Genomic DNA, 26,249 nt, shown 5'->3' on the forward strand with positions numbered 1-26,249 from the left:
CCCTTCAGGCCAGTGTGTACCACTTTACATGGAACGCAGGAACCACCTTGCCTTGGTGGTTTATCACTGTTCCATGTTATAATTATATTTATTATAAACTGTTTTTTTTTTTATAAACTGGGTTTTTTTTAATTTTTATTTTTTATTTGTTTTATTTTTGTTTAAAAGATAGTAATTTGCTAAAGAGATTTAAATAGTACTAAGATAAAAAGCTTACATGTTTACATATGTAGTTACCATCTCTGGTATTCTTTGTTCCCATGTACATACAGGTTTTTCTCTTTATCAGTGGCTTTGAGCATTTTGTAACATTGTCTCTTGTTAAATTAAGCTATTTGAAATTATCCCATAATTTATTTCTTATATTACCCCCTCTGTCAATTATAAAAATTGCATTTATTTTGAGAAGTTCCTATTGCTGAGTCTTCAAGTTTACTAGTCTTCTATAATGTCTGATCTCTTAATTTCAAGTATTTTTAGTATCAGATATTATAGTTCTCATCTTTCGATGTTCTGTTTGGTCTAGTTCTTCTCTCAAGGTAGAGGTTAAGGTCACCAGAAGGTTAATGCACATATTCTTGGTGCTCAGGGTTTCATGTCCTTTGTTGCCTGATGTCCCCTGTCTGGAAAATTTTATTTGTTTTGTTGTTATCATTGTTGTTTTTAAAAGGAAAATAAATCCAGTCTCTGGAAGCAGATGATCTGGTGTCTGCTGACACCACCCAACCTAACAATCTCTCAAGTGAGCCCTCCTTTTCTACATTATCACAAACCTCGATCCTTTGTTTTGTCTACAGAGTCATGGATTTCTTTATTGCTGGATCATTTCCTATCATTGTAATGCAATTTCATCACTTATCTGAAGTGGAACCACACTAGACAGCACATCTTCCCCCAGCAGGATGCTTCAAAACAGTTTTCTCTGCTGGCTGCCCCCACATCCTTATCTCCTAGGCAGTCCCTTCAGGCAGACAGTTGTCTTTTCAGCCCCCAAATTGCATTTGTCAAGCTCTGTAGTGATCCTCATTTGGTCAGATCCAGTAGTTAATTCTCACTATATACTTACCTAACATTACCATGTCTTTTTTATAGTTGCAGATCCTTCATATGAAACGATTTTTTTCTCTCCTCTCAGCTCTCAACTTGCTGTTCTGCTGATACTATTCTTGACTTTTGGGCAGCTCCTCTGTGTCCTTTGGCCTTCCTCATCTTACTTTCTACTGGAGGTTGGAGTGCCCTGGGTCTAGATGCTGGTACTCGTCTCTATTCCACTCTTGACCTCAGTACTATCTGTATTTTGAGTCCTAAATGGTGTTGTCACCTTAATTATTGTGTTAGCCTCCCAACTGGTCCCCCTTTTCCCTCATACCTTTTACAGTCAACATGCGCCATTAAACCGAAGAGGTCTTTCCAAAATGTCAATTCTGACCACCATTTGACCCAGCTATCCCACTCCTCAGTCTATATACCCAAAGGACTTAAAAACAACAAATAGTAATAGTAATGCAGCCACATCAATATTTGTAGCAGTTCAATTCACAAAAACTATAGAAGCAACCTACATGCCCTTTAGTAGATGAATGGATAAGAAACTGTGGTACATATACACAATGGAGTATTTATCAGCATTAAAAGAGAATAAAATCATAGCATTTGCAGGTAAATGGATGGAGCTGGAGAATATCATGCTAAGTGAAGTAAGCCAATCCCAAAAAACCAAAGGCCAAATGTTCTCTCTCTGATAAATGGATGCTGATCCTCAATTGGGGTGGGGGGGCGGCGTGGCATGGGAAAAGTAGAGGATTTGTGATTGGGCAAAGGGCACACAGGGGTAGGAGGGAGCATGGGGCAGGAAAGATGGTAAAATAATTAATTTTAAAAAATGTCAGCTCTGAATTGGTCTCCTATTAAATTCTGACATCCTTCTTGATCTGATTCATAGGTGCTCCACTTTGTGACCTCACTTACCAGGTTCTCTCACTCTGCTTCTCAGTTACCTTTGCCTCCTTACTATCTGTTGACTCTACCCCTCTAAGGTCCCTGTACCTGCCCAGTTTAGAACTCACTTTCCACTGCCTGGCACATTCCACATCCTTCCCATCAGATCGGATGTCACTTCCCATCTAGATCAGCATCATGCAGCTCTGGCCTCTTATCCTGGTTTGTTTATGGGTTTCTATCTCACATTATGTTGGGTAGTTATTTATTTAACTACCTATTGTCTGTCTCTTCCTCTGGAATGTTGGCCTTACACAAGCAGAGGCTTTGCCTTATTTGGACTGAATTCACAGTTCCTGCAACAGATCCCAGTATGCAGGAGATACTTAGTAAGTATCTCTTAAATATGGAGGATGGGATGTGAATTTAGATGGAATGACTAGGAGAAGCCTCTGAATGAGGGAATGATAGGTTATTTTTAGTTTTCATTTTCATGTCTTGTGGTTTCCTTTATTTTGCTTTTGGTTGTTTTAGCAGTTTTGTTTTCTTTTTGCTATTGAGAGTGGATTTTGTTAAACCTCATTATATAATAGTGACCTGAACTTTCTGTCCGTTTGTTCTAAATGCCCCCGCTTTGTTTTTTCTTTTTCATGCTCTTTAACATGAATCTTTCAAATTACCAATGTCTCTTATGTTATTCTTGCACATATATGGTTGGAACATAATCACATATATGATTGACACATAAATTAACCAGGCTGATTTATATGGCAGCATATGAAAAATCTTAGTGTTTTAGCACTCCAGTTCTTTTCATTTCAACATTATTGAGACAACCTGTGTCCAGAGTGTTGCAGGTGGTGGTGGAGTGTCTTGGCCTAAACCTGGGTTCGCTTCAGTAGAAGGCCATGATCTATTGCCTGGTGTTGTCTATGACCATACACACTTAAGTCACCTGTCATACTGGCTGACACCTTCTCATAAGCAACTTGTTCTGGGATTTAGAATGAACTTTTATGTCCTTTGAGTATCTGATTTGTTTAGTATCATCTGACAAGAACGTGACAGTTTCTCACTTATTGCTTTGCCTATCTGGAAATTTAAAGGCGAATTTAATGCTCTAGTGTAGAAGCTATTTAATCCTTAAATTGTGATGTTTTAGATTTAGAGGGAAGAGAGGGAGACTGTTTTGTTTACACGATTTACCCTTTTCTAATAGGTAAAATAATAGAAGTCTTCTTTACTTCATGCATGGGTTCAAGTGTGTAAATAAGTATATTGAAAGTACTAGAACTGCCATACTAAATTATCAGGTTGGAAAATTTTAAGCTATTTTTCCTGAATTGATTATTACTTTTATATAGGAGGAAATGAGTCTCAACCAGAAAGCCAGGAAGATCCCCGGGAAGTACTTAAAAAAACATTGGAATTCTGCTTATCTAGGTAAGACTAGTTTTTCTAGTACTGAATATCCCTGCTGGTATGTATTATTTATTATCTATAAATGTGATTTTACATAGAAGACCATGTATATACTAAAAGATATGTGTGAATACTCTGTGTGTGTGTGAATTAGATATCTAGAATAATGAGTAAATAGGCTTTTGGCATGTTAGGTAATTGATCATAATCCTCAGGTCAGTGGTCCCCAGAGTTGGAGCCTCAAATTCATCTTCTTAGCTATTTGAAATAAAGATTCCTTGACTTCCTACCTGCTCCCTCCTTGCCCCCATGCCACTGCATCAAAGTCTCAGGTAGTCTTAGAATCTTGAGCCTCAGTGAAGTCTGAGAGCAAATTTCCTATGTTGTCACTTAGACTGTGCCAGACATTGCAATAACAAATTGTTATTTACATAGCACTCATATGTTTACTTTTGTGGGTTCCCCCTCCAAATAATACCTTTCATAGTGAAACATAGTAGCATCTTTTAAAGTTCAAATGCCAAAACTAGATGTAAAGGATTTGAGTATGAGATAACTGACTGGCCATGTGTAAAAGCTTTCTTTCAGTTTGATGATTTTCAAGTGTTCTCTCAAGCCCTGAGGAACCCATGGAGTTGTCTGATAAAGGGGCACTAAAAGATAGCAGGATTATGTGAGATTGAGGGAGGGAGGGACTGTGCTGGGCTTTCCTTCTACTTCCATTTTATCACAAATTAGGAGCATTGAGTATATTGTATAGTGGCATAATTTAAGAACAAAAGATGGGTGAAAGTTGAAAAACCTATGTCTCTTTTACTCGCAAACCTCTATCTAGCCTTCATGAATCTAGAATCACCCACATCTGTGCAATGGCTAGGTGAGATGAGGGATAGAAGGGTATTTTCCTCACAAGGGACATTGTAAGAAGAGTCCTATGAAATCCATTATTGTGCTTCAGTGTTTTTGAGGGCCTTGCTCATTATATCACACATTGTCTGTTTCCTGCGAATTCACAGGAAACATTTAGCTTTGACCAAAATACTAGGAAGTTGTTCATCTTGACCTGAACTGCAGATTATTTGTGGCTTACCTTTTGACCCTGTGCATGAAGTTATACTGATCCTGTTTTCTTCCTTTTAATTCTGGCTGCTAGGAAGCCAGAACTGGATTTGCAGCTTCTCTAGCAAGTATCCAGATTCTATAGCATGCATTTTGGGTACTGACTTTATCTTGGCCTTTATATATATATTTTCCTTGTTCATTCAGCTAGATTTCCTTACCATAAGAAGAAGAAGAAAAACTTCTGTGTGTATTTTTAATAAATTACTCAAAAACTATTTAGAACAAAGATAAGCCATAACTACATTTTAAGAATAATTATCTGCCCTATCTTTTGCTCTATCTCTCCAAGTGTCTTGGAAAAAATAAACCTATGGACAGAGAAAGAGCAAATAACAGATGGGAGGCCCACATCCAATCCCAAAGTCGTACCATGCCACATTTGTACATCTTGTGAAACTGATATTGCACTAGATGAAACTTCTTTTTAAAGAAATATCAATTAAAAGAGATCGTTTTCTTTCAACAGGGAGAATCTTGCTAGTGACATGTATCTCATATCGCAGATGGATAGTGATCAGTATGTGCCAATTACAACGGTAGCTAACCTTGACCATATCAAAAAACTCAGTACTGATGTGGATTTAATTGTTGAAGTGCTAAGATGTAAGTAAATGACAATTTGAAATGAATTACACTTGTTTTTACACCGTTTGTCTTATTGGGGACTCTTTACATCTACCAGTCACCAAATGGTACTTTTTGGGAAATCAAATATTCCTTAGCCTTTCATTCCTTTCTGACGGTCCCAATAATGGGAACACTGAATTCATAACAAAATCTCAGTCTGCTTATTTGTCATCTGAAGGAGAAAATGAATTTTTTAAAATGGAGATTATAAAGACAGCTGTTGCATTCATGAAAACAAAGTACTTAAAATAAAATACATTTTAATTAGCATTTTGGCCACAAAAAGAGTTTCTTTCAAATTTCACTTCCTTAAGTTCCTTGTTTAAGTTTTGATGAAACATTGTAGCATTTTTCTTAAAGTATATTCTGAATGAAGTCCCCCCCCAAATTTGGCAGCATCAAATGTATAAACATTACATCAGTTAATTATAGGAATTTCAGGAAATGTAGATATTCAGTATTGGCTTGTTGTACCAAATTGTAGGTTGTGTTTTAGTTTGCTTTGCACACTTAAAGCTTCTATAACCTGTTATATTTTTTAAAAGAAGAAAAACAGCCTTTATGTAGGCATAAGTGACTTGGAGTGTGCATATTCAAAATGTATACTCAATCAGTTTTGAATGAATGCATCGCTGAAATCATAAGAGAACACCACTCCCCTATGTTCCCTGAGTTTCTGGAACCCTGGTGATTCCTCCTGCCTAAAGGCAGATTCCTTCTTTAATAAGTGTGTGATATTTTTGAACTGGATTAATTATGGAAATTCACATTTTATACTGTAGCTACAAATACCAGGTGAATGGCTTCTGTAGTTCCCTCATTAGACTCAACTTGATGGGTGTCCTTCACAGTGTGAACTGTGCACAATTCCTCTCCCACCACTGCGTACATATCTTTGAATGATTGCACATTGCTATGCCTGAATTAAAGCTTCGTTTCTCTCACTATCATCATGCCTTTTCATTACTTACACTTCTGTAGAGGCAATTGTTTCCACCTTGTCTCTGTCCCTGTGTACTGAAGATACAGTCAGTGCACATATTTTTTTCTTGACTTTACAGTATTGTAAAAAGATGAACATCTTAACCTTTGAACTTGTAATTTTATTTTCTAGTCACAAGTAAAAGTTTTGTTTTCTGTTTTTCTGTTGCTTTATAAAAAATGAAGAAATTGGCTAACATTATTACCATTAACTGAGTTCTGAATGTCACTGTGGTGATGTTTTACTTCCCACTTTTGCCATTTAGAATAGAAATCCAATTTTTAATCTACTTTACAAGGCCAATAACTTTCTTGTACTTGTCTGTACTCTGTTAAGTCTTTTGATTATTCTTAGGTATCCCATATTTAATTATTCCTCTTGAGTATACAGTGCAAACTTTGTTGCCCCTTTGAAGGTAATTTTTCAGTTGTAATGTTACTTTTTATCCATTTCAGTTTAGCACTTTATTATCTAATGTTCTTTTTCATTCAGTTTTTGAACAGAAAGAAATGTGCACATATAATCTTTGTGATCAGAATATAGTTAGAATATTACATCCATTGTAGTTCTAAAGAGGGTGACATAAATAAGCCCTCAGAAGCTTTTTTCATCTTATTGTCATCCTCAAAATATTTAGCAGAGTCAGATATACGGTGGACACTTTAAAATTATTTCATTGAATTTGAGTAATGTAACACTGTTGTTATTTAGATAAAGCTAATTTCTAAACTATTTCTGTGTCATAATACACACAGTACATATCACAGTGTATCTGCTTCAAATGTTTTGTTTTACAAACCCATTTTGGTTAAAATTGTCAACTTGAAAAAAAGCACCAAAATACTTGTCATCAGAAGAAACAACATTGTGTTCTGTTCCTGTGGTATGTGTTAGAACCAAAAAATGAGTTGGAACTACATGTTTTCAAGAAGAATAAAATTTTAAATCCATAATGTGATTTAAAGGCATATTTCCAAATATTTACACGATGAAATCAAGTGTATAGATATTGGGTATGTGTAAAACAGAGCTCTTTTTCTATGGAATCAGTTTCACATGAAAATAGTATAAAAGCCTGAATAAGAATGAAATTTCTAATTCACGGTAAAATGTTATAGAGGCACATGAATTAGGGAAGGAAGAGGCACTGAGGGTTTCATTAGTATTTATTTTATTGTCGTTTTTTGAGGTAGAATTTACCATAAACTACACATGTTTAAGTGTACATTTGATAAGTTTTGACATTTGTATACCCATGAAATTATCACTATTGTATCTCCATGACTCACCAGAGGTTTCCTCCATTCCTTCACTAGGTGCTCTGGTTGCATTCTATTGATTTGTTTGCATTTTTTTAATATGTATTTTTTTATATGTAGGTGGACACAATACCTTTATTTTGTGTTTTATGTGGTGCTGAGGTGCGAACCCAGTGCCTCATGTGTGCCAAGCAAGCATTCTATCACTCAGCCCGAGCCCCAAATTAGTTTGGATTTTAATAGAATCTATTGTGTAATTTTTTTTTTTTTTTTTTTGAGGAGCAATGGCTGGCTTTATTTACTCAGCATAATTGTTTTGTAGTTGAGTGTATCAGTAGGTCATTGCTTTTTATTGCTCATCAGTATTCCATTGAACTGGAATTGACAATTGGTTTATTCACCCACTCATTGTAAGATATTTAGGTTATTGCCACATTTTGACTAGTATAAGTACAGTTGCTCTGAACACTTGTGTAGAACTGTATGAACATGTGCTTCCCTTACTCTTGGGTCAATATCTGGGAGTAAAATGTCTGCATTGTGTGGTAGAGTTATAATTAACTTTGTGGACCCACCCACTTGTTTTCCAAGGTGGTTGGACCATTTTACAGTTGGATATCACCAGAAGAGATAGAAGCTGCAGTTGCTACATATCCTAACCAACACTTGAATATGCTCATTTTAATTTTAGATGTTTAGTGGTATCTCACTGTGGTATTAATTTCTATTTCCTTACTGTTTTTTTTTTTTCCTTTACTATTTAGTGGGGTTTTGTTGCTGTTGTTGTTTCGTTGTTGTTTTTTTTTTTTTTTTTTTGTGGTGCTGGAGATTGAACCTAAGCCCTTGTGTATGCAAGGCAAGCACTCTACCAGCTCTATCCCCAGCCCAGTATTTTTTTTAAATATTTATTTTTCAGAACAGTTTTACTGTCACAGCAAAAGAAGGTACAGTATAAATAACAAATAACATCTCCCACCAAAGTGATAGCATGTATTATAGCTGATGAACTTATATTACCATACCATTACCAATAATTTACATTAGGGTTCATTCTTGATGATACATTTTAAGGTTTGGACAAATATATAATAACAATTATTCACCATTATAGTATCATACAGAACAGTTTCACTGCTTTAAAAATCCTCTATGCTTTGCTTTTCATTTTCTTCCTCCTGAACCCGTGTCAATCGTTAATCTTTTTACTATCTCCACAATTTTACCCTTTTTAGAATATTTTAGGGTTGGAATCATACAGTGTTTTATATACTGTATGATGGGTTTCTTTCACTTGATAATATACAAATTTCCTCCAGGGATTGATAGCTCATTTCTTTTTAGTGCTGAATATTATTTTATTGTCTGAGTGTACCACAGTTTATCCATTCATCTACCAAAGTACATCTTGGTTGCTTCCAGGTTTTAACATTTATGAATAAAGCTTCTATAAATGCTTGTGTACAGGTATTTGTGTAGATTCATGTGGTTAGAATATTTAGTTTTATAATAACCCACCCAAATTACTTTTTCTTGAGAATATATTCTCTCATGATTATTAGCCATCTATCTGGTGAAGTGTCTTTTCAGGTGTTTTGCCCATTTTAATGGTATTGTTCCTTTTTAATTTTTTAATTTTTATTTATTTAGTTAAGTTAGTTGTAGTTGGACACAATACCTTCACTTTATTTATTTATTTTTTACATGGTGCTGAGGATTGAATCTAGCACCTCATGTGTGCTAGGCGAGCGCTCTACCACTGAGCCACAACCTCAGCCCCCTTTTTTATTTTTAAGCTTTGAGTTCTTTATTTTAACAGTCCTTTATCTGATGTGGTTTTTGCAAATCTTTGCTCTCAGTCTGTGACTTGGCTTCTCGTTTTCTTGACATACTTCACAGAGAAAGTGTTCTAAATTTTACTATAGTTCTGCTTATTGGGTAGTTCTTTTTTGGATAATGTCTGGTGGTGTGTCAAAAAGATCATTGCCAACCCCAGTTTATCTAGATCTCACCTATGTTTTCTTCTAGGATTTTACACTTTACATTTAGGTCTGTGATCCATTTTGAGCTAATTTTTGTGACAAGATTAAAGTCTGTATTTACATGAAAACAAAAATTTTTTTTTGCATTTTTTTTTTATTTTTAAGCTTTGAGTTCTTTATTTTAACAGTCCTTTATCTGATGTGGTTTTTGCAAATCACTTTTTTGTTTTTGTCTTTTGAAGTTACGTGTGTGTCTATGTTTTGTTTTTTAAGTTCTTCCTTTCGGTGGTATACTTATGTTATCTTTGCCTAGTTCCAGGTTACAAAAGTTTTCCATAAGTTTTATAGTTTTAGGTTTAAGATTTGGATTTGTGTGTGTATGTGTGTTTAAGTTAGGTTTTGTACATTGTGTGAAGCATTGATCTAATGTGCAACTGTTCCAGCACCATTTGTTGAAATGACTTCTTTTCCTACTACATCGCCTTGTGCTTTTGAATTTTAGAATCATCATTGTAATTTTTCAGAAAGGCTTGATGGGTTTGTACTGTAATTACAATTGATTGTCAAAATTTGCTTGAGGAAAATTGATGTATTACCAATATTGACTTTTCCACTGTGTGAACACAAATATCTCTTCCTTTATTTAGGTCTTTTAAATTGTTCCTAGCAATGTTTTATAATTTTTAATATATAGATCATTAATCTTTTATCAAATTTATAATTACTTCACATTTTTTATTTTATGATATTTTTAGTTTCTGGTTTGATGCAAGTATATAGAACTACAATTCACTTATATATTAATTTTGTAAACTAACTAAATTCAAGTTTTTATGAAAATTGTATTAGATTTTCTCTATAGGTAAACTTGTCTGTGAATGCCTCTTTATGTCCAGTCTGGGTGCTGTTCATTTCTGTTTCTTGCATTATTGCGTTGACTAGAAGATCTGGTACAGTATTGAATAGAAGTAGGGAGAAAGACATTCTTGCTTTGCTCCTGTTTATGGTGTGTGGGGGAGTCATTTCAGGCTTCTTGCCTTAAGTGTAAGGCTATTTCTAGGTTCCTCACAAGTGACATTTATCTGATTGAGGAAGTTTCCGCTGTTTCTAGATGGCTGAAAATTTTTTCTCATAAATGAATGCTGGATTTTGTTCATTACTTTCCCTACATCTCTGTGATGGTTGTATTTTTTTTTAACTCATGAATATGGTGATTTAGATTGCTTGATTTTTTTTAATTGATAAGCAAAAATTGCCTTACTGAGATAACCCCATTTTTATGATTCATTACATTTTTATATATTGTTGGATTCCATTTGCCAGTTCTTGAAGTGTTCATGAGGAATACTGGCCTGAAATATTTTTTTCATACTGTCTGTTTAGTTTGGGTTTCAGAATTATTGGTGATTTGTGTCTTGATGGTGGTAGATATCCCTGAGTCTAGATTGTGACCATAATGTGCTGTAATTGGAATTGATGCAAAATAATTTCATAGAAGTGACACCAAAACACAAACTTTACCAAAAAGGGTGCACATAAAAACTGGTGAAATCTGAATTAAGCCTGCTTCTTGGGAGTATTGCACCAACATTGGTATCTGTTATGGTTTGGATATGAGGTGTCCCTCAGAAGCTCCTGTTGATGCAGGAATATTCAGAGGTGAAATGATTGATTTGTAAGAGCTGTAACCTAATCAGTTTGAACAGACTGTAGGCAAGTGAGTTATAACTGGAGGAAGTGGGACACACATACACATTTCTGTTTGCTTCCTGACCTGATCATGAGCTGAATAGCTTTCCTTCAATGGGCCCTCCCCTTCCCCTCCCCATTTGCTTCCTCACCTTTGGAAGCAAATAGAGCAGTAGAGTTGGCCATCTGTGGACTGAACTCTCTGCAACCATGAGCCTCAAATAAACTTCCTTCTCCAAGTTGCTCTAGTCAATGTTTTGGTCACAGCATGGAAGGGGGGGAGGGGAAGCTAACACCATTTTTGCTGAGACACTACTAGAGTTATTGCAAGGTGTTATCATTAGGGAGAATTGAGCGAAGGGTATGTGAGAGCTTTCTGTAAGACTTAGAATATTGCAAAATAAAAAGTTACAATAAGACAATATTTTAGGGACTTATAGAAAGAAGGAAACCATTAATCCTGTGTTTTAATCTATTAATATTTTAGCTGCTGCTGCTTTCTTTCATAGTGTTAGATACATTAAACCACTTCTAGGACTTAAAATTTCCATGTTTCTTCATTTTGAAAAATTTAGTTGATTTAAAACTTTTTGATAGCTTTATTAAACTAACAAAACTGGGCTGAGGTCGTGGCTAGAGCACTCGCCTAGCACATGAGGCCCTCGGTTCCATCCTCAGCACCACATACAAATAAATAAATAAAGTAAAGGTATTATGTCCAACTACAACTAAAAAATAAATATACTAACAAAACTTGTGGTTTTCCATTGTATACAGGTTTCTTCAATGTGTTTAGTAATATGGTGTGATATTTTCCAGTTAAGTGTCATGTTTTAATATTTATGGGTTTTTCCTCCCACCCCTTTACAGCTTTACCTTTAGTACAAGTGGATGAGAAGGGAGAAAAAGTAAGGCCAAATCAAAATCGTTGCATAGTAATCCTGCGTGAAATCTCTGAATCTACCCCTGTGGAAGTAAGTGACTATTCCTCTCATGAGTACTTGGACATTTTCCTGAGGGTTTTTGGTGGTTTTGATTATTTTTATGTCTATGTGTTTAGGAGGGCTTATATTTAAGAATAGATACTAAACAGTTAACACTTTTCCTAGGATTTATACACTCTGATAGTTATGATGTGCTTTCCTCGTAGAAGGAACAATCCTCAATTCTTTAAATCTCAAAGCTCCTTTACACACTTTACATTAAAAAGATAGGGTTTGTATATTTCAATATTTATAAGTTAAAATGAGTTTAAATATTTATCTAATAAGAAATAATGATAAACTCCAAATTAAGATACAGGGCACTTTTATGATATATAACTATTTTAAATAAATATTTTATGAAGAGGGAGTTGTGAAGAGATCCTGAGCACCATTGATGTTGCTGCTGAATCCAGGCTACTATGCCCACTTTTTTATTTGCCAGTGAATTTCCACCATCAGTGCAGATGTCTTCAGAGTAAAAAGGCAAAGTCATCTTTGTTCATGAAAATGGAATGTGAAGATCATCATTAGAGAAGCAGTGGCTTGGGGCCGTAATTTTAAGGAATAAATCATAATATTTGATAGTTTTAAAATATTGAAATCGACTGATTCGCATTGCTATAAAATCTGTTACTTCTCCAAATGGTTAACTAAGCTGCACTGGTGCTAGGGGTAGAGCTCAGTGATAGAATGCTTTCCTAGCATGCATGATCCTCTGGGTTTGATTCCCTAGCACAGCAGAAAGAAAAATAAGTTGCAAAGACAAGGATTCCAAAAAGGTTGTAGGTGTAGGGTAAGAAATCATATTACTTTTTAAAAAGGTTTTTTTCCTAGAGAAAGTTTACTTTCTGTTTCACCAAGATACTTAAACTAGTTGTATGTTGTAAAGTTTTGAATATGAAGGACTATGATATTATTATTATTATTATCATCATCATCATCATCTAGATACCTTTGTTAGCTCAAAAAATATTTAAAACATAGATCCTGTTCTTCAAGACTTGAAATGCTTATAAAAATTATAACTGAGTAGAATTTTCTACAGTTAGCTGTAGACATTGATCTTGGTATCATTTGTATTCAAAACTGTACTCACTTAAATAAATCTGTTGTCAAAGTTTGAGCAAAATTAAGAGAGAAGGCTTGGAAGAAACCCTGTGATAATTATAAAGTTGAGAAATAAAGAAGGAAAGTAAGTAGTCCAAAACAATTTGAATAGGAAATAAGTTTCTAAGGACTGTATGATGCAGAGTCCATCTCTTGATGCTTAGAAGTATGGGGTGGGAGTTTCTAGAAAGTTGTCTATTCCTTAAATGTAACCAGATGCGTCTCACTGATTAGAACATTTGAAATCTTGATCCAGTGTTTATATATATATATATATATATAAAACGTATGTATGTATATATGACAATGGAATGCATTACAATTCATATTACACACATAGAGCACAGTTTTTTATATCTCTGGTTGTATACAAAGTATATTCATTCCATTTCATGTCTTCATGTATTTTGGATAATGATGTTCATCACATTCCACCATCATTTCTAACCCCATGCCCCCTCCCTCCCCTTCCCACCCTTCTGTTTATCCAATTTTTATAAAATAGTTTAGAGAGAAATCTCACAGAGGCAGAAGAATGAACCACTCCAATACAGTATTGATAGCCTAGTGGTACTACAGGACTATTGGTTGAGTTTAAAAGTAGTAATACTAACTTGTGTTAGTCAAGTATGACTTCTGCATTAATGTATTAGTTTTCTCTTTTAGCCAAAAATTATTTATCAGGTGTTACATATCAAAATAGGTGTACAATTCTAGGAAACAATTTTTATAGTCATTTGATTAATTTCTTTACTTTGTGAAGGGTTTACTGGCTAATAATTTTTTAATGACATGACCCTATTTTCCCTTTTTATTTTTCTCCTGCGTCTACTTTGTGTGGTATGAATGTAGCCACTGCAGTTTTCATTTATTATTATTATGGTATGTCATCTCCATTTGTGTCTTTTACATTTAAAATGAGTTTCTGGTAAGCATTGCATAGTGGAGTTTTGCTTTTCTTACCCAATCTGAAAATTTTTGCCTTTTAATTATGAGTGTATCCCATTTATATTTAAATGATTAATGATGCTGCTGGGTTTAAATTTGTCATTTTACTATTTCCTTTTTGCATCTGCTATTCTTTGTTTTCTTTCTTCCATCCTCCAACCCCTTTTTGGCTTACTAGATATACGTGTTATTGTTGTGTTTGTATTTTTTTGTTGTTGTTTTAGCTGTAGTTGGACACAATACCTTTTTTTTTTTTTTTTTTTAAAGAGAGTGAGAGAGGAGAGAGAGAGAATTTTTAATATTTATTTTTTAGTTCTCGGCGGACACAACATCTTTGTTGGTATGTGGTGCTGAGGATCGAACCCGGGCCGCACACATGCCAGGCAAGCGCGCTACCGCTTGAGCCACATCCCCAGCCCCACAATACCTTTTTTATTTATTTATATGTGGTGCTGAGGATCAAACCCAGGGCTTCCCATGTGCTAGGCAAGTGCTCTACCACTGAGCCACAACCCCAGTCTGATATACGTTTTTCAGTGCTTGCTTTATGGTTTATCAGCATTAAACTTCCTAGAGTGTACCCTTAGATTAATGTAATACTAATTTCTCTTTAAAATAATATTCTTCTGACTTTGCACCTTCAGCCCTGTACTCTTGTTTTGCACTTTAATTCTGTGTGGCCATAAGCCCCACAATACATTGTTATGTTTGCTTTGAACAATTTAGTTTTCTTTTAAGGAGATTAAAAATAATAAAAATATGTTTTTTATTTATCTAATATTTGCCATTTCTAGTGCTTCTCATCCTTTGTCTGGGTCTAGACTTCCTGTCTAATATCACTTTCTTTTTGCCTGAATAGTCCTTTAAAATTTCTTGTGTTAACAGGTCTGCTAGTGATCCCCTCCCCCCAGCTTTAATATACTTGAGAAAGTTTTTATTTTAGGCCCATTTGCTGGGTATAGATTTCTAGATTGACCAGGGAAAGTTTTTTCCCTTTCTGTTGTCATCCTGTTCTCTTCTGGTATGCATTGTTTATGACAATGGTCTTCCTTTTTTTTAATCTTCATTCCTGTGTGTGTGATAAATCATCTTTCTCTGTGTGACTTGAAGATTTTATCACTGATTTTAAACAATTTGATAGCAGGTTACCTTGGAAAAGCTTTCATGTTTCTTGTACTTATTGAGGCATTATTTTTCATGTGTTCTCTCTTTTCCCTTTTTTTTTCCTTCAGAAAGTATCTCAGTAGCTGTTAATCCTCTTTATTGGACTTTTCATTTCAGACATTGTATTTTTCATCTCTAATTCGGGTCTTTTAAAAATTCCTCCATATCTCCATTTAGCATTCTCAGCCCAGGTTTTGGAGCATATAAATATATAATCAGTAACTGTTTTATTGCTTTTGTCTACTAATTCTGTCATATTGTGTCACTTCTAGATTTAATTTGATCTGTTTGATTTTAGGCCATATTTTTCTATTTCTTTACATGCTTATTAGCTTTTGAATGAATGCCAAGCATTTTGATTTTTACTTTACTGGGTACTGAATATTTTTGTATTCTGATAAATATTGTTGATTTTGGTTCTGAGATGCAGTTAAATTACTTGATGATGGCATGTTCCTGTTGTCCCAACTAGGCAGAATTGCTTGAGTGATCTGCCAATCTAGGCAAAACAGCAAAACCCCATCTCGATTACTTTGAACCAATTTGATCCTTTAGGAATATTAGTAAGAAGGAATCAGAGCCGTCTTTTCTCTGGGGTTCATCTTTCCCCACTGCTGAGGCAGTGCTTTTCTGAGTACTGATTTTCTGTGAATTTGGGACAGTTTTCCACTCTGACTGGTGAGAAGGCAAATTATTCCCTGCCCATGAACTCAGTCTGGGGTTACTCCTTCTGATCATCACAGGTGGTATTTTAAGCTCAAGCTGAGGACCTGGGGAGAGTCCTCCATGGAGCTCTGGAATTTAGGCATGAGCTCAACATTCTAAGGGTCACCTTGTTCACGTCCCCTCTCTCAGGGACTCTTCTCCTAGAATGCCTGATGGCCAATGCTGGAAAACCCAATTTCATTTATAATTGTTTGTATCATGTCATATCTTGGCCAGCAGCAAAAATTGAGCTAATATTTTTTAGATTTTAAATTAACTTTTTTCAAAATAATGTACTTATTATTATTAGCCTGGTGGTTAAAATGGTATCTTATCTTTCAAATTAATTTAGCATAATGATATCTTGGAAGCAAGAAAGCTGTCAATAAGTTGTGTAACTATGTTCCTGTGTCATTGTGGTCCTAATTCTGGAAGCTGCACTGAACCCATTATCCTTTTTTGAAAAGAGATTTACCAGGCATCATATCATGTTGAACTGTGCTTAAGAGAATGCTTTTTTTAGTGAGGACAAAATGTGGCATAGTTGAGAATTAATATCTAACCTCTCTTCCTGTAGGAAGTAGAAGCACTATTTAAAGGAGATAACTTACCGAAATTTATAAACTGTGAATTTGCCTATAATGATAATTGGTTTATTACATTTGAAACAGAAGCTGATGCACAGCAGGTAAGTTCTCTCTTTGATCTCCCTGTGAAGTACATAGTTTACCAGTAATTTAATATCGGTACAAAGTGAGAGTAAATTTGGGCATTGAGGTTATTATATCATAGTGTTAAGTTTGGATATAAAGTGCAGACAAAATCGAGTTGTATAAACCTAAACTGGATGTTCTGTGGATAGTTTATATAGCAATATAGAAAGCATGTGACATTATGGTCTAACAATATTGTAAGATCAGCAGCTTAGGAAAATCAGTTGCATCTAGGTAAAGAAAGGTTTTACTGTTTGCAGAGTGTGGAGAGATTTGAACCTAACCATAGTCTTTCAGTGGGCTTCCCTGTGCTATAAATAAAGTGCTTTCATAGGCACTGAGGAGTGTTAGCACCTTGAAGGAGACATGCTGAATTAAGGGACTTATATTTCTTTGCTCTTAAAGGAGACTCTTGTTTGAGGGAAACAAATTAACAAGAGTTCAGTATTAAATATTGCAGCCCCTACTGGAAGTCCAAAAGAGAAAATGCAGAAAGCTAAAGATAGGTTTTAACTGGATAGAAGGAGAGAAAGAGGAATGGGAAATTGGAAGCGCTATGCTTACAGAACAGAGCGGAGTGCTGCTGACCTGCTTGGAGAACATGTTGGATGAGCTTGAATGGGAATATGTGGATCCTTTGGACTTACGTAAGGGACTTGATATCGATCTAATTTGGAGAAGGGACAGCTATACATAAATAATGACTTTCTAATATTTTAGTTTTCATCTTTTTTAATATTTATTTTTTAGTTATAGATGTACACGATGTCTTTATTTTACTTTATATGATGCTGAGGATCAAACCCAGTGCCTCACACATGCTAGGCGAGCGCTCTACCTCTGAGCCACAATCCTTACCCTAGTTTTCATCTTTTCTCCCTCTGTTTAGAATTTCATTTCCTGAATTTCATGTTTCCGATTTCAAATTGGGATTAATATTAGGAACTTTGTATTTAGTATTCTTTATTTCCTCCTAGGTCTTTGAAAGACTTTAATGGTTTCAATTCTTATAAAATTGGTATATACCTTGTTTATGAGAATTTTGTGTAGTGGTTCCATAGTTACTGAGGTTATTTTAAAGGATTTGTGACCCAAAGAGGATAAAGAATCATTATTATTGCTCCTGTTTATTATCATAGAATCCTTTTTTTAAGCTATTGAATTAACTATTAGTTCATGTTATTTATAAGACTATTTGGATGATTTTGCCCTTAGGCTTACAAATACCTGCGAGAAGAAGTAAAAACTTTTCAAGGAAAGCCAATTAAGGTAAGCAAGACCAGTTGATTACATTTTCTTTGTTTTCTAATCATTGTTCTTAAGCATTGTAATAGAAACTTAAATATTTTCAAACAGGCACGGATAAAAGCAAAGGCAATAGCTATAAACACGTTTTTGCCAAAGAATGGATTTAGACCTCTGGACATGAACCTTTATACACAGCAGCGTTATACAACATCATTTTATTTACCTCCAGTATACAGTCCCCAGCAACAATTTCCTCTGTACAGCCTGATTACCCCCCAGACATGGTCAACAACACATAGCTATCTTGATCCACCCTTGGTAAGTCTTTTTTTTTTTTTTTAATTAAACAGACATATTGTACATAGACACTCCACTGGGTACTTTGAAAGTTTAAATGCCTTATCTAATATAGAAATCAGATATATATGCAGTTTGTTGTAATAAAGCAGATCTTCAGGCTATGCTGTGAATTTTTTTTTTAAAAGAGAGTGAGAGAGGAGAGAGAGAGAGAGAGAATTTTTAATATTTATTTTCCAGTTTTTCGGCGGACACAATATCTTTGTTTGTATGTGGTGCTGAGGATCGAACCCAGACCGCATGCATGCCAGGCGAGCGCGCTACTGCTTGAGCCACATCCTCAGCCCCAATATGCTGTGAATTTTAAATTTATTTGATGATATAGTCAGAACTATCTGCACAAAAACTTTGAAACACTGTGACTGTGATCCTTGCCCAGTCTGCATTTCTTCTCCTGTAAAATGTAGAATACAGTGAAAACTCTGGTATAACTCATGTCCCTCTGAGCATAGAGGGAAATGGCAAGGGGGGAGCTGTTCAGGAGATAGGTATTTAAGTGAGTTTCTACTAGTCTGGAACAAGTGGAATATATGCTTTCTTGCAGAGTTTTTTTTTTTTAATATTTATTTTTTTAGTTTTAGGTGGACACAATGTCTTTATTTTTATGTGGTGCTGAGAATCGAACCCAGTGCCTCACACATGCCAGGCGAGCACGCTACCACATCCCTAGCCCTTGAAGAGCTTTATTTTACTTCTCACACCTGCCTCAGAGTTGGTTGGCATGATTAATTTTTACAGATACTGGCTTGTGGTAAGGTTTGTGGTTAGAATTCATAAATTTGTAATGGATCTAGTCATTTTTCTTTGGCCGTTACAGTTTAGCTAGAGATGGCTAGAAAGATCAGCTGTTCCTAGTTGGAAATTAGCTTGAATTTAATTGCATGGGATGCAGGAAAATCAGCAATCTGTGATAAATGTCCTTGAAGTTGAGGTCTGGGTTAGAAAAAGAAGGTAAGTTCCTATATTGAAGGTTTGCATGGGGTAGGGATACAGATTTAGTTGGAATGAGAGAGGTAGATCGGCAGAGTACATAAAAGTTGAGTTAGTAACTTTGAAAAGAATTTGTATCCAGGATATGGCTGTGGACGGGGTCAGGGAGAGACTGGGTAGTACTCAAGGTCAGATGGCTGGGAGCCACTTACTGGCAGAAAAACTGAGTACATGTGAAAGAGAGGGAACTAGCTGATATAATGAAAGATGAAGATCTATTGGGGAAAAACCTCAGTCTTGAAAAGACAGATTTTCCAAGGAGGTGATAATTGCAAAAAAAGGTCACATATAAAATACCATCAGTTAAGAACTTTATAGGATATTATATTGTCACCTAAATTGAGCCTCTCTGTTGAGTATGAGTTTTGAAAAGGGGTCAAAGATAAGGAAGCTTCAAGAACAAAAAACATGCACAAAAGCATGCAAATTACTATGGACCAGATTTTTTCTGAGCAAAAGTATAGTCTGGGCTCAGGAACCTGGGAAGCAAGGCTGATAAGTAATCATGCCAAACTAGAGTGTTCTTACATAGTGTCCTGAAGCATGTGGACTTTGACCTTCTGGGAAGTCATCTATGGTTCTAAGCAAGGGAAATGAAATCATACTCCATTTAGAAAATAGCTTTTACAACCTGTAAAGGATATACAAGGATAGTTAATTTATGAGAAGAGGGTCTCAGAGGGGTCGGCCTGTTAGCCCCCCAAATTCTAGAACTTCTGCAGCAAAAGAATGTTTATGCAAGTGGCTAAAATTCAAAGTTACTTCTTTTTAGAATGAATCCTAATGGAAAAAAGATGCACTACTTTTTAAAATATGGCTGCGTCTATAAAATAGATATATAGTTGTTCTCCCCCTACCCCCCAAAAAAATATATCAAAAAAGAACCTTAGAGGAACTACACTGCTTAGACTCTCCCTAAGTCCTCCCCAAATGTGGCCAACACCATGCTTGTCAGACTCAGTTCTTCCTGTAGTCACTCCCTTTCTTTAGTTATATTCATCTGCATCTGGACTGGACCTTCTTGGAAATCCTAGGTCATTTATGGTCTTGACTGGTGTTTTCCACTCAGGTTGCTTTTTTAAAGATGGCAATGTGGATTGTGCACAGTATGTGAGCTCAGTCCTTTTACCAGTACTCTTTTACTTGCTCTGAAACATTGTGTCACTGGAGCAAAAGAAAAGAGATGGTGCCTGGTAATTCTCAGCAAGTTATGAAACAAAATTATTTTATTAAATTAAAACTATTAAATTATTTTGTTAATCTGTTTTATTTTAGGCTCCTAAGCAAAATTACTCAAAATACCAGAGTTCCATGTGTAAAATTACATATGTCAAATAATTAGTCTTTACTGGTCTCCCTATGATTTAAAATCTCTAAAAAATCTACCTATTCTGGAATGATATCTTTTTGTTTTGTTTTTGGGTGGTGGGTATGAGGGATTGAACTCAGGGGTACTTGACCACTGAGCCACATCCCCAGCCCTATTTTGTATTTTATTTAGAGATAGGGTGTCACTGAGTTGCTTAGTGCTTCACTTTTGCTGAGGCTGGCTGTTTTAGTTAGCTTTTTCAATGCTATGACTAAAGCAACTATGAGGAGGAAAAGTTTCTTTGAGGGCTCACAATACTCCTGGGGCTGGAGGCGGGGCTGAACATCATGGCAGGAGAGTGGCAGAGGGAAGCAGCTCACATCAGGAAGAGGAGAGAGACTCCAGCTCTGGATACAAAATATATACTCCGTAGCCCCACCCCCAGTTAACCACTTCCTCCAGCCATACCCTATCTGTCTCAAGTCACCACTCAGTTAATCCCATTAGGGATTAATTCACTGGTGGTTAAGACTCACAATCCAATCGTTTTTTTCCTGTGTGCCACCATGCCCAGCTGGAATGATATGTTTTTAAATAGTTGTTTAAATAGTCAATCTTATTGATTGAAGAATTTTTCAAGTAGTGATTCTACTTTATAAGTTTTAAGTATTTCTCTTGTTGCATTTTTCTTTAAATCAGTAAGTGATAAACTATCTGTAATACCCTTTTTCTCTTACAACTTCAGTTAGCTCTAGAGAAAATCATTTGTTCTTTTTCTTTTCTGTTTCCCTTTTTATCAAACATGGAAGGGGCTCTGCATATTTCAGTCAGTTCAGTGAAATTTTTTAAGAATGGGAGCCAGGTGCAATGGCGCCAGAAAGTTAGTGATCTCTTTTTATCCGTTATTCTTTTTTCTTTTGAAGAACTATTTCAACAGTAAGTTTTATCTTATTTTTGTGTATTCAAATCAGATATTTGAATAATTGGGTTATGTTTAAAAATCTGTGATTAATATTTTTAACCTTTTAGGATTATATTTAAGATTTTATCTGTAAAGGGCTCTATGAATAGACTCTTTATAATTGTCTTCTGAGTTTTACGTCAGTATATTAATATGTCAGGTGTTACCTTAAATTGTGACTTGAGGAATAATTATTAAGGATCTGAAAATATGCTGCTCTTCAGAGCAAGACTTGCATGGAGGTAAAGGTTAAAAAATTGTACTCTCAAGGGCTGTGATAATGAAGTAAGCAAAATTAGAGTAAGTATATGAATGCTCCTAAGATTGAGAAATTTGATTATAAGATTTTGGGGAGGAAAGAATTGTTTACTTCTTGCTAGGATTGGAGGTAGTATTATTATTATTAACCCTTAGGTCAAGCATTTGGATGTTTTCAGGTAATGTCTGTGTCTAAGACAAGTGATCTTGGATAAGGTTCTGTCCTCACCTAGTGTCAGTTTTACATGTGTGAATTGTCTTCCTCATTAAATTCTCATAAACATAAACTGAGATGATGCAGAAAAAGTTCTTAGCACCAGTCTAATTGTTGTGAGCACTCAATAAATATCAGCCTTTGGTAATAGTCTTGCAAGATGCTTTTCTTAGTCCACAATTATTTTTAAATATAATATGGAACTTACTTACCATCTCTGACAACAGGAAGAAGTGACCTCGGTTGCCTCAAGATATGATAATATAAACCAAATTGAAGTTAACTTCATGACATGTTTACTTTTTTTGTTTGTTAATTAATTTAGGTAACTCCATTTCCAAATACTGGATTTATAAATGGGTTTACGTCTCCAACCTTCAAACCTGCAGCATCTCCTCTGACTTCACTTAGACAGTATCCTCCTAGAAGCAGGCAAGTTCCACGCATGATTCAGACGCTTATGAGCTTCATGTTAACTGATTTTTTTTTTTTTAAAGTAAGAAAGGTATATTTGCCTTATATGTTAAGGGGTAAATTTGACCACTAGAAATGCTCATCAGAAATAAAACTAATGAAAATATTCAGCTACAGTCTGCAAAGATTAAACACCAAAATTGGTTGCCTGCATAAAGGAATAGATTGTCTTCAGAGAAGGCCTTTGAAATAACTGTGCCAAGTGTGCCTGCTTTTTAACTTTGTCCTGGACTTAGAGCAGAGCAGGGCCTTGGCACATGATTACATTATACTGTGTGTGTGTGTATTGTACATTAACTGTTCCAAATAACATTTTTTGTATTTGTTAAGTAGAGAACAGATTTTAGCTTAGCTGTTTGGCTTTAAATGCTTGTTAAATAATGCCTTTTTTTATAACTCAGCATGTACAAACATTCCATTTACAGGAATCCTAGTAAATCTCATCTGCGCCATGCAATTCCTAGTGCAGAGAGAGGACCTGGACTACTGGAAAGTCCAACAATATTTAACTTCACCGCAGATCGGTTAATTAATGGTGTTCGAAGCCCACAGACAAGGCAAACAGGGCAAACTAGAACTCGAATACAAAATCCTTCAGCTTATGCCAAGAGAGAGATTGGAACTGGGCGTGTGGAGCCAAGTAGTCTTGAATCCTCTCCTGGTTTAGGGAGAGGAAGGTAAGTCGTTACATATGATGCTGAAAAGATACTGTGTGTCAGCGAGGCTTGGTGGCATACCACTGGTACTTCCTGTCCCAGCTACTTCAGAGGCTGATGGAGGAGGATCACAAGTTCAAGGTCAGCCTGGGCAGTGTAGCAAGACACTGTCTTAAAATCGTTTTTTTTGTTGTTGTTTTTAAACTTTAAGAGGACTGGTGATATAGAGCACACCTGGGTTTTGTCCTTTTTATTATATCTTAAAATATTAATATTTTAAAATTTCTTAAATATAGATGTTTTATAATTATTTTCTATATCTCAGAAAATTAAATTGAAAACTATAAATATTAAAGGTTTGTATACTTGCTGCAATAATTGTTAACCTTTAGAGCAGAGGATTTAAATGGTTTGTGTGTGTATATGTGTAGTATGAAATTTTATTCCATGAGAACTGCAGATGGAATTGAACTCTTCTAGGTTGCAGTCATCACTTGTAGGGAGTTTAGAGCTCTGCAGTTCTCAGACTCCAACTGTATGCCTGCAGTCTCACTGTGGTTGTTGTCTTTGTCCCATGGGCTTCTTGATTGTTCCCTTTCCACCTAGCAGTGGCTTAGAGTTGACACATACTAGAGTTTGATATTTAAGCAAACCAGCATTTAAATTGTATTCCTACTAAATTTAACTATCAAGAGAAGCTGTCATGGTGAAGTGATGTCTGTCTATCATACATTTTCATACTGGGACAAGTAGTCTCATGCTCTTGGTGCCTCAGTATCTTTTCATTACCTGGGACTCTTACCATGCATCATGAATGAAACCGCTTCCTTCTCCCTGTTTGCATGATATCGCTTGATATCTCTCTCTCTCTCTCTCTCTCTCTCTCTCTCTCTCTCTCTCTCTCTCTCTCTCTCTCGTTCTTTTTACATATACATACTTCCCTTTATGGAGAGGTGAGGTTAGAGAAGGTGAAGGTGGAGCCTGGAGTTTGCCTCCTATATAGTATTACGTAGGGCAATTCATCTCCTTAGTTGCTAATTTGATAGGGACTATCATGATTCTTTTCTGATGAATGATGAGCAAGCAATTCATCCTTCCTGAGCCTTTCTTTTTCTTTTTTAGAAATATTTTTTAGTTGTAGATAAACACAATACCTTTATTTTATTTATTTATTTATTTATATGTGGTGCTGAGGATAGAACCCAGGGCCTCACACATGCAAGGCAAGTGCTCTACCACTGAGCTACAACCCCAACCCTGAGCCTTTTCTTTTAACCTACCTTGAAAAGTTTTAAGTGAAGATGTTTCTATGGTTTTCCTAAACAAAGTTTATAGTACAATGACTGACATACAGAAGCTCTAAAAGTGTTGGTTCCTATTTCTTCCTGGTACAGTAAAGGCACAGCTCCAAGATATTGCAGGTTTGGTTACATGCTACTGCAGTAAAGCAAAAATTGCAACGAAGTGAGTCACAAACATTTTATTGATTTTCTAGTACATATAAAAGTTATATTTACCCCATGCTCTAGTAGTATAGTAAGAGTGCAGTACCATCTGTCTTAAAAAAAATAATGTATATACCTTAATTTAAAAATACTGTTTTGGGGGCTGAGGTTGTGGCTCAGCGGTAGAGCGCTTGCCTAGCACATGTGAGGCCCTGGATTTGATCAACCACATAAAAATAAATAAAATAAAATATTTGTCCAACTACAACTGAAAAAAATTAAATAAACACTGTTTTGCTTAATAATAATCATCTGAGCCTTTAACTAAAATTCCAATCTTTTTGCTGGTGGAGGATGTTTCCTCCATATTGATGACTGGTAAGTGATTAGGGTTGCTAAAAGCTGGGGTGGTTCTTACAGTTTTTATTTTTATTTTTAATATTTTTAGTTGTAGATGGACATAATGACTTTATTTATTCATTTTTTTTTTAATGTGCTGAGGACCAAACCCAGTGCCTCACACGTGCTAGGCAAGTACTCTACACTGAGCCACAACCCTAGCCCGTGTTGCAGTTTCTTAAACTAACAAAACTAAAACTCTTGCCATGTTGATTGACTTTATATATATAAAATAGAGAGAGAGAGAGAGAGAGAGAGATATCACAAAAAATATATATATAAAGTAAATAATATATAATATATATAAGTAAATTGTGTGTGTGTATAAAGTTGTAGATGAGCACAATATCTTTATTTAGTTTTATGTGATGCTGAGGGTTGAACCCAGTGCCTCACCTGTGCAAGGCAAGTCACCACTGCTGAGCTCCAGCCTCTTGATTGACTCTTTGCTTATGCTGTTTTACAACAACAACAGAATGTCTTTCAGATTTGAAGTCAATCCTCTCAAACCCTGCTATTGTTTTATTACCTAGTTTATGTAATAATATAAGTCTTTTTCTTCTTAACAATATTCAGAAGACCTTTACTAGGATTAGATTCCATTTTAAGAAACCACCTTTTATGCTCATCCATAGGACCTACCACTGTTCATTAAAGTTAGGTCATGAGATTACAGCAATTCCGGCTACATTTCTAATTTAGTTTTCTTGCTATTTCCACTAAATCTTCTAGTTATGCCCTTCACTGAACTCTTGAGCATTTTAAAGTCAACAATGAAAGTTGGAATCAGCTTTTTCCAAACTTTGTAAATGTTGATGTCTTGGTCCCATCCTTTGAATCACAAAGGTTCTTCATGGCATCTAGATTCCTTTCCAGGTTTTTAGTTTACTTTTCCCATATCATCAGAGGAATCATAACCTGTGGTATCTGTTCCCTTATGAAATGTATGTCTTAGAGACCTTAAAAGTTGAAATTGCTCCTTGATCTATGGACTGCATAATGAATGTTGTGTTAGTAGGCTTGAAAACTACATTAATCTGCAATGCCAATGAATCAATAATATTTTGAATGGAGTCTTCCCCCGCCCCAAGCAGTAGATCTCACTGGTGGACTTAAAATATTCAGTAAGCCATGTTGTTTACAGGTTTTGTTGTAGCATTTATAGAGCACAATTAGAGTAGAGTTACTGTAATTTCTCAGGGCTCTGAGATTTTCAGAATGGTAAATGAACACTGGCTTCAAGTTGAAGTCATCAGCTGCCCATCCCCTACACAGAATCAGCCTATCCTTTAAAACC

General features: G+C 35.4%; 1 protein-coding gene across 12 annotated transcripts in view; it reads left to right on the plus strand.

Moving 5' to 3' along the window:
* Positions 1–26,249, plus strand: part of Larp4b (La ribonucleoprotein 4B) — a 94,323-nt gene that overhangs the window by 53,005 nt on the left and 15,069 nt on the right. For 7 of the 12 annotated variants that reach the window (XM_026413238.2, XM_026413245.2, XM_026413178.2 and 4 more), the window contains 8 exons: positions 3,303–3,381; positions 4,949–5,085; positions 11,889–11,992; positions 16,506–16,616; positions 17,857–17,910; positions 17,998–18,207; positions 22,304–22,410; positions 22,878–23,129. In XM_026413238.2, coding sequence (XP_026269023.1) covers positions 3,303–3,381; positions 4,949–5,085; positions 11,889–11,992; positions 16,506–16,616; positions 17,857–17,910; positions 17,998–18,207; positions 22,304–22,410; positions 22,878–23,129 — 1,054 coding nt within the window. Of the gene's footprint in view, positions 1–2,260; positions 2,328–3,302; positions 3,383–4,948; positions 5,086–11,888; positions 11,993–16,505; positions 16,617–17,856; positions 17,911–17,997; positions 18,208–22,303; positions 22,411–22,877; positions 23,130–26,249 lie in introns of those variants that run through there. The other 5 variants (XM_077802767.1, XM_026413254.2, XM_026413213.2 and 2 more) reach the window with 4 other exon arrangements.

The sequence above is a fragment of the Urocitellus parryii genome, chromosome 9 (genome assembly GCF_045843805.1).
Source record: "Urocitellus parryii isolate mUroPar1 chromosome 9, mUroPar1.hap1, whole genome shotgun sequence".
NCBI lineage: Eukaryota > Metazoa > Chordata > Mammalia > Rodentia > Sciuridae > Urocitellus > Urocitellus parryii.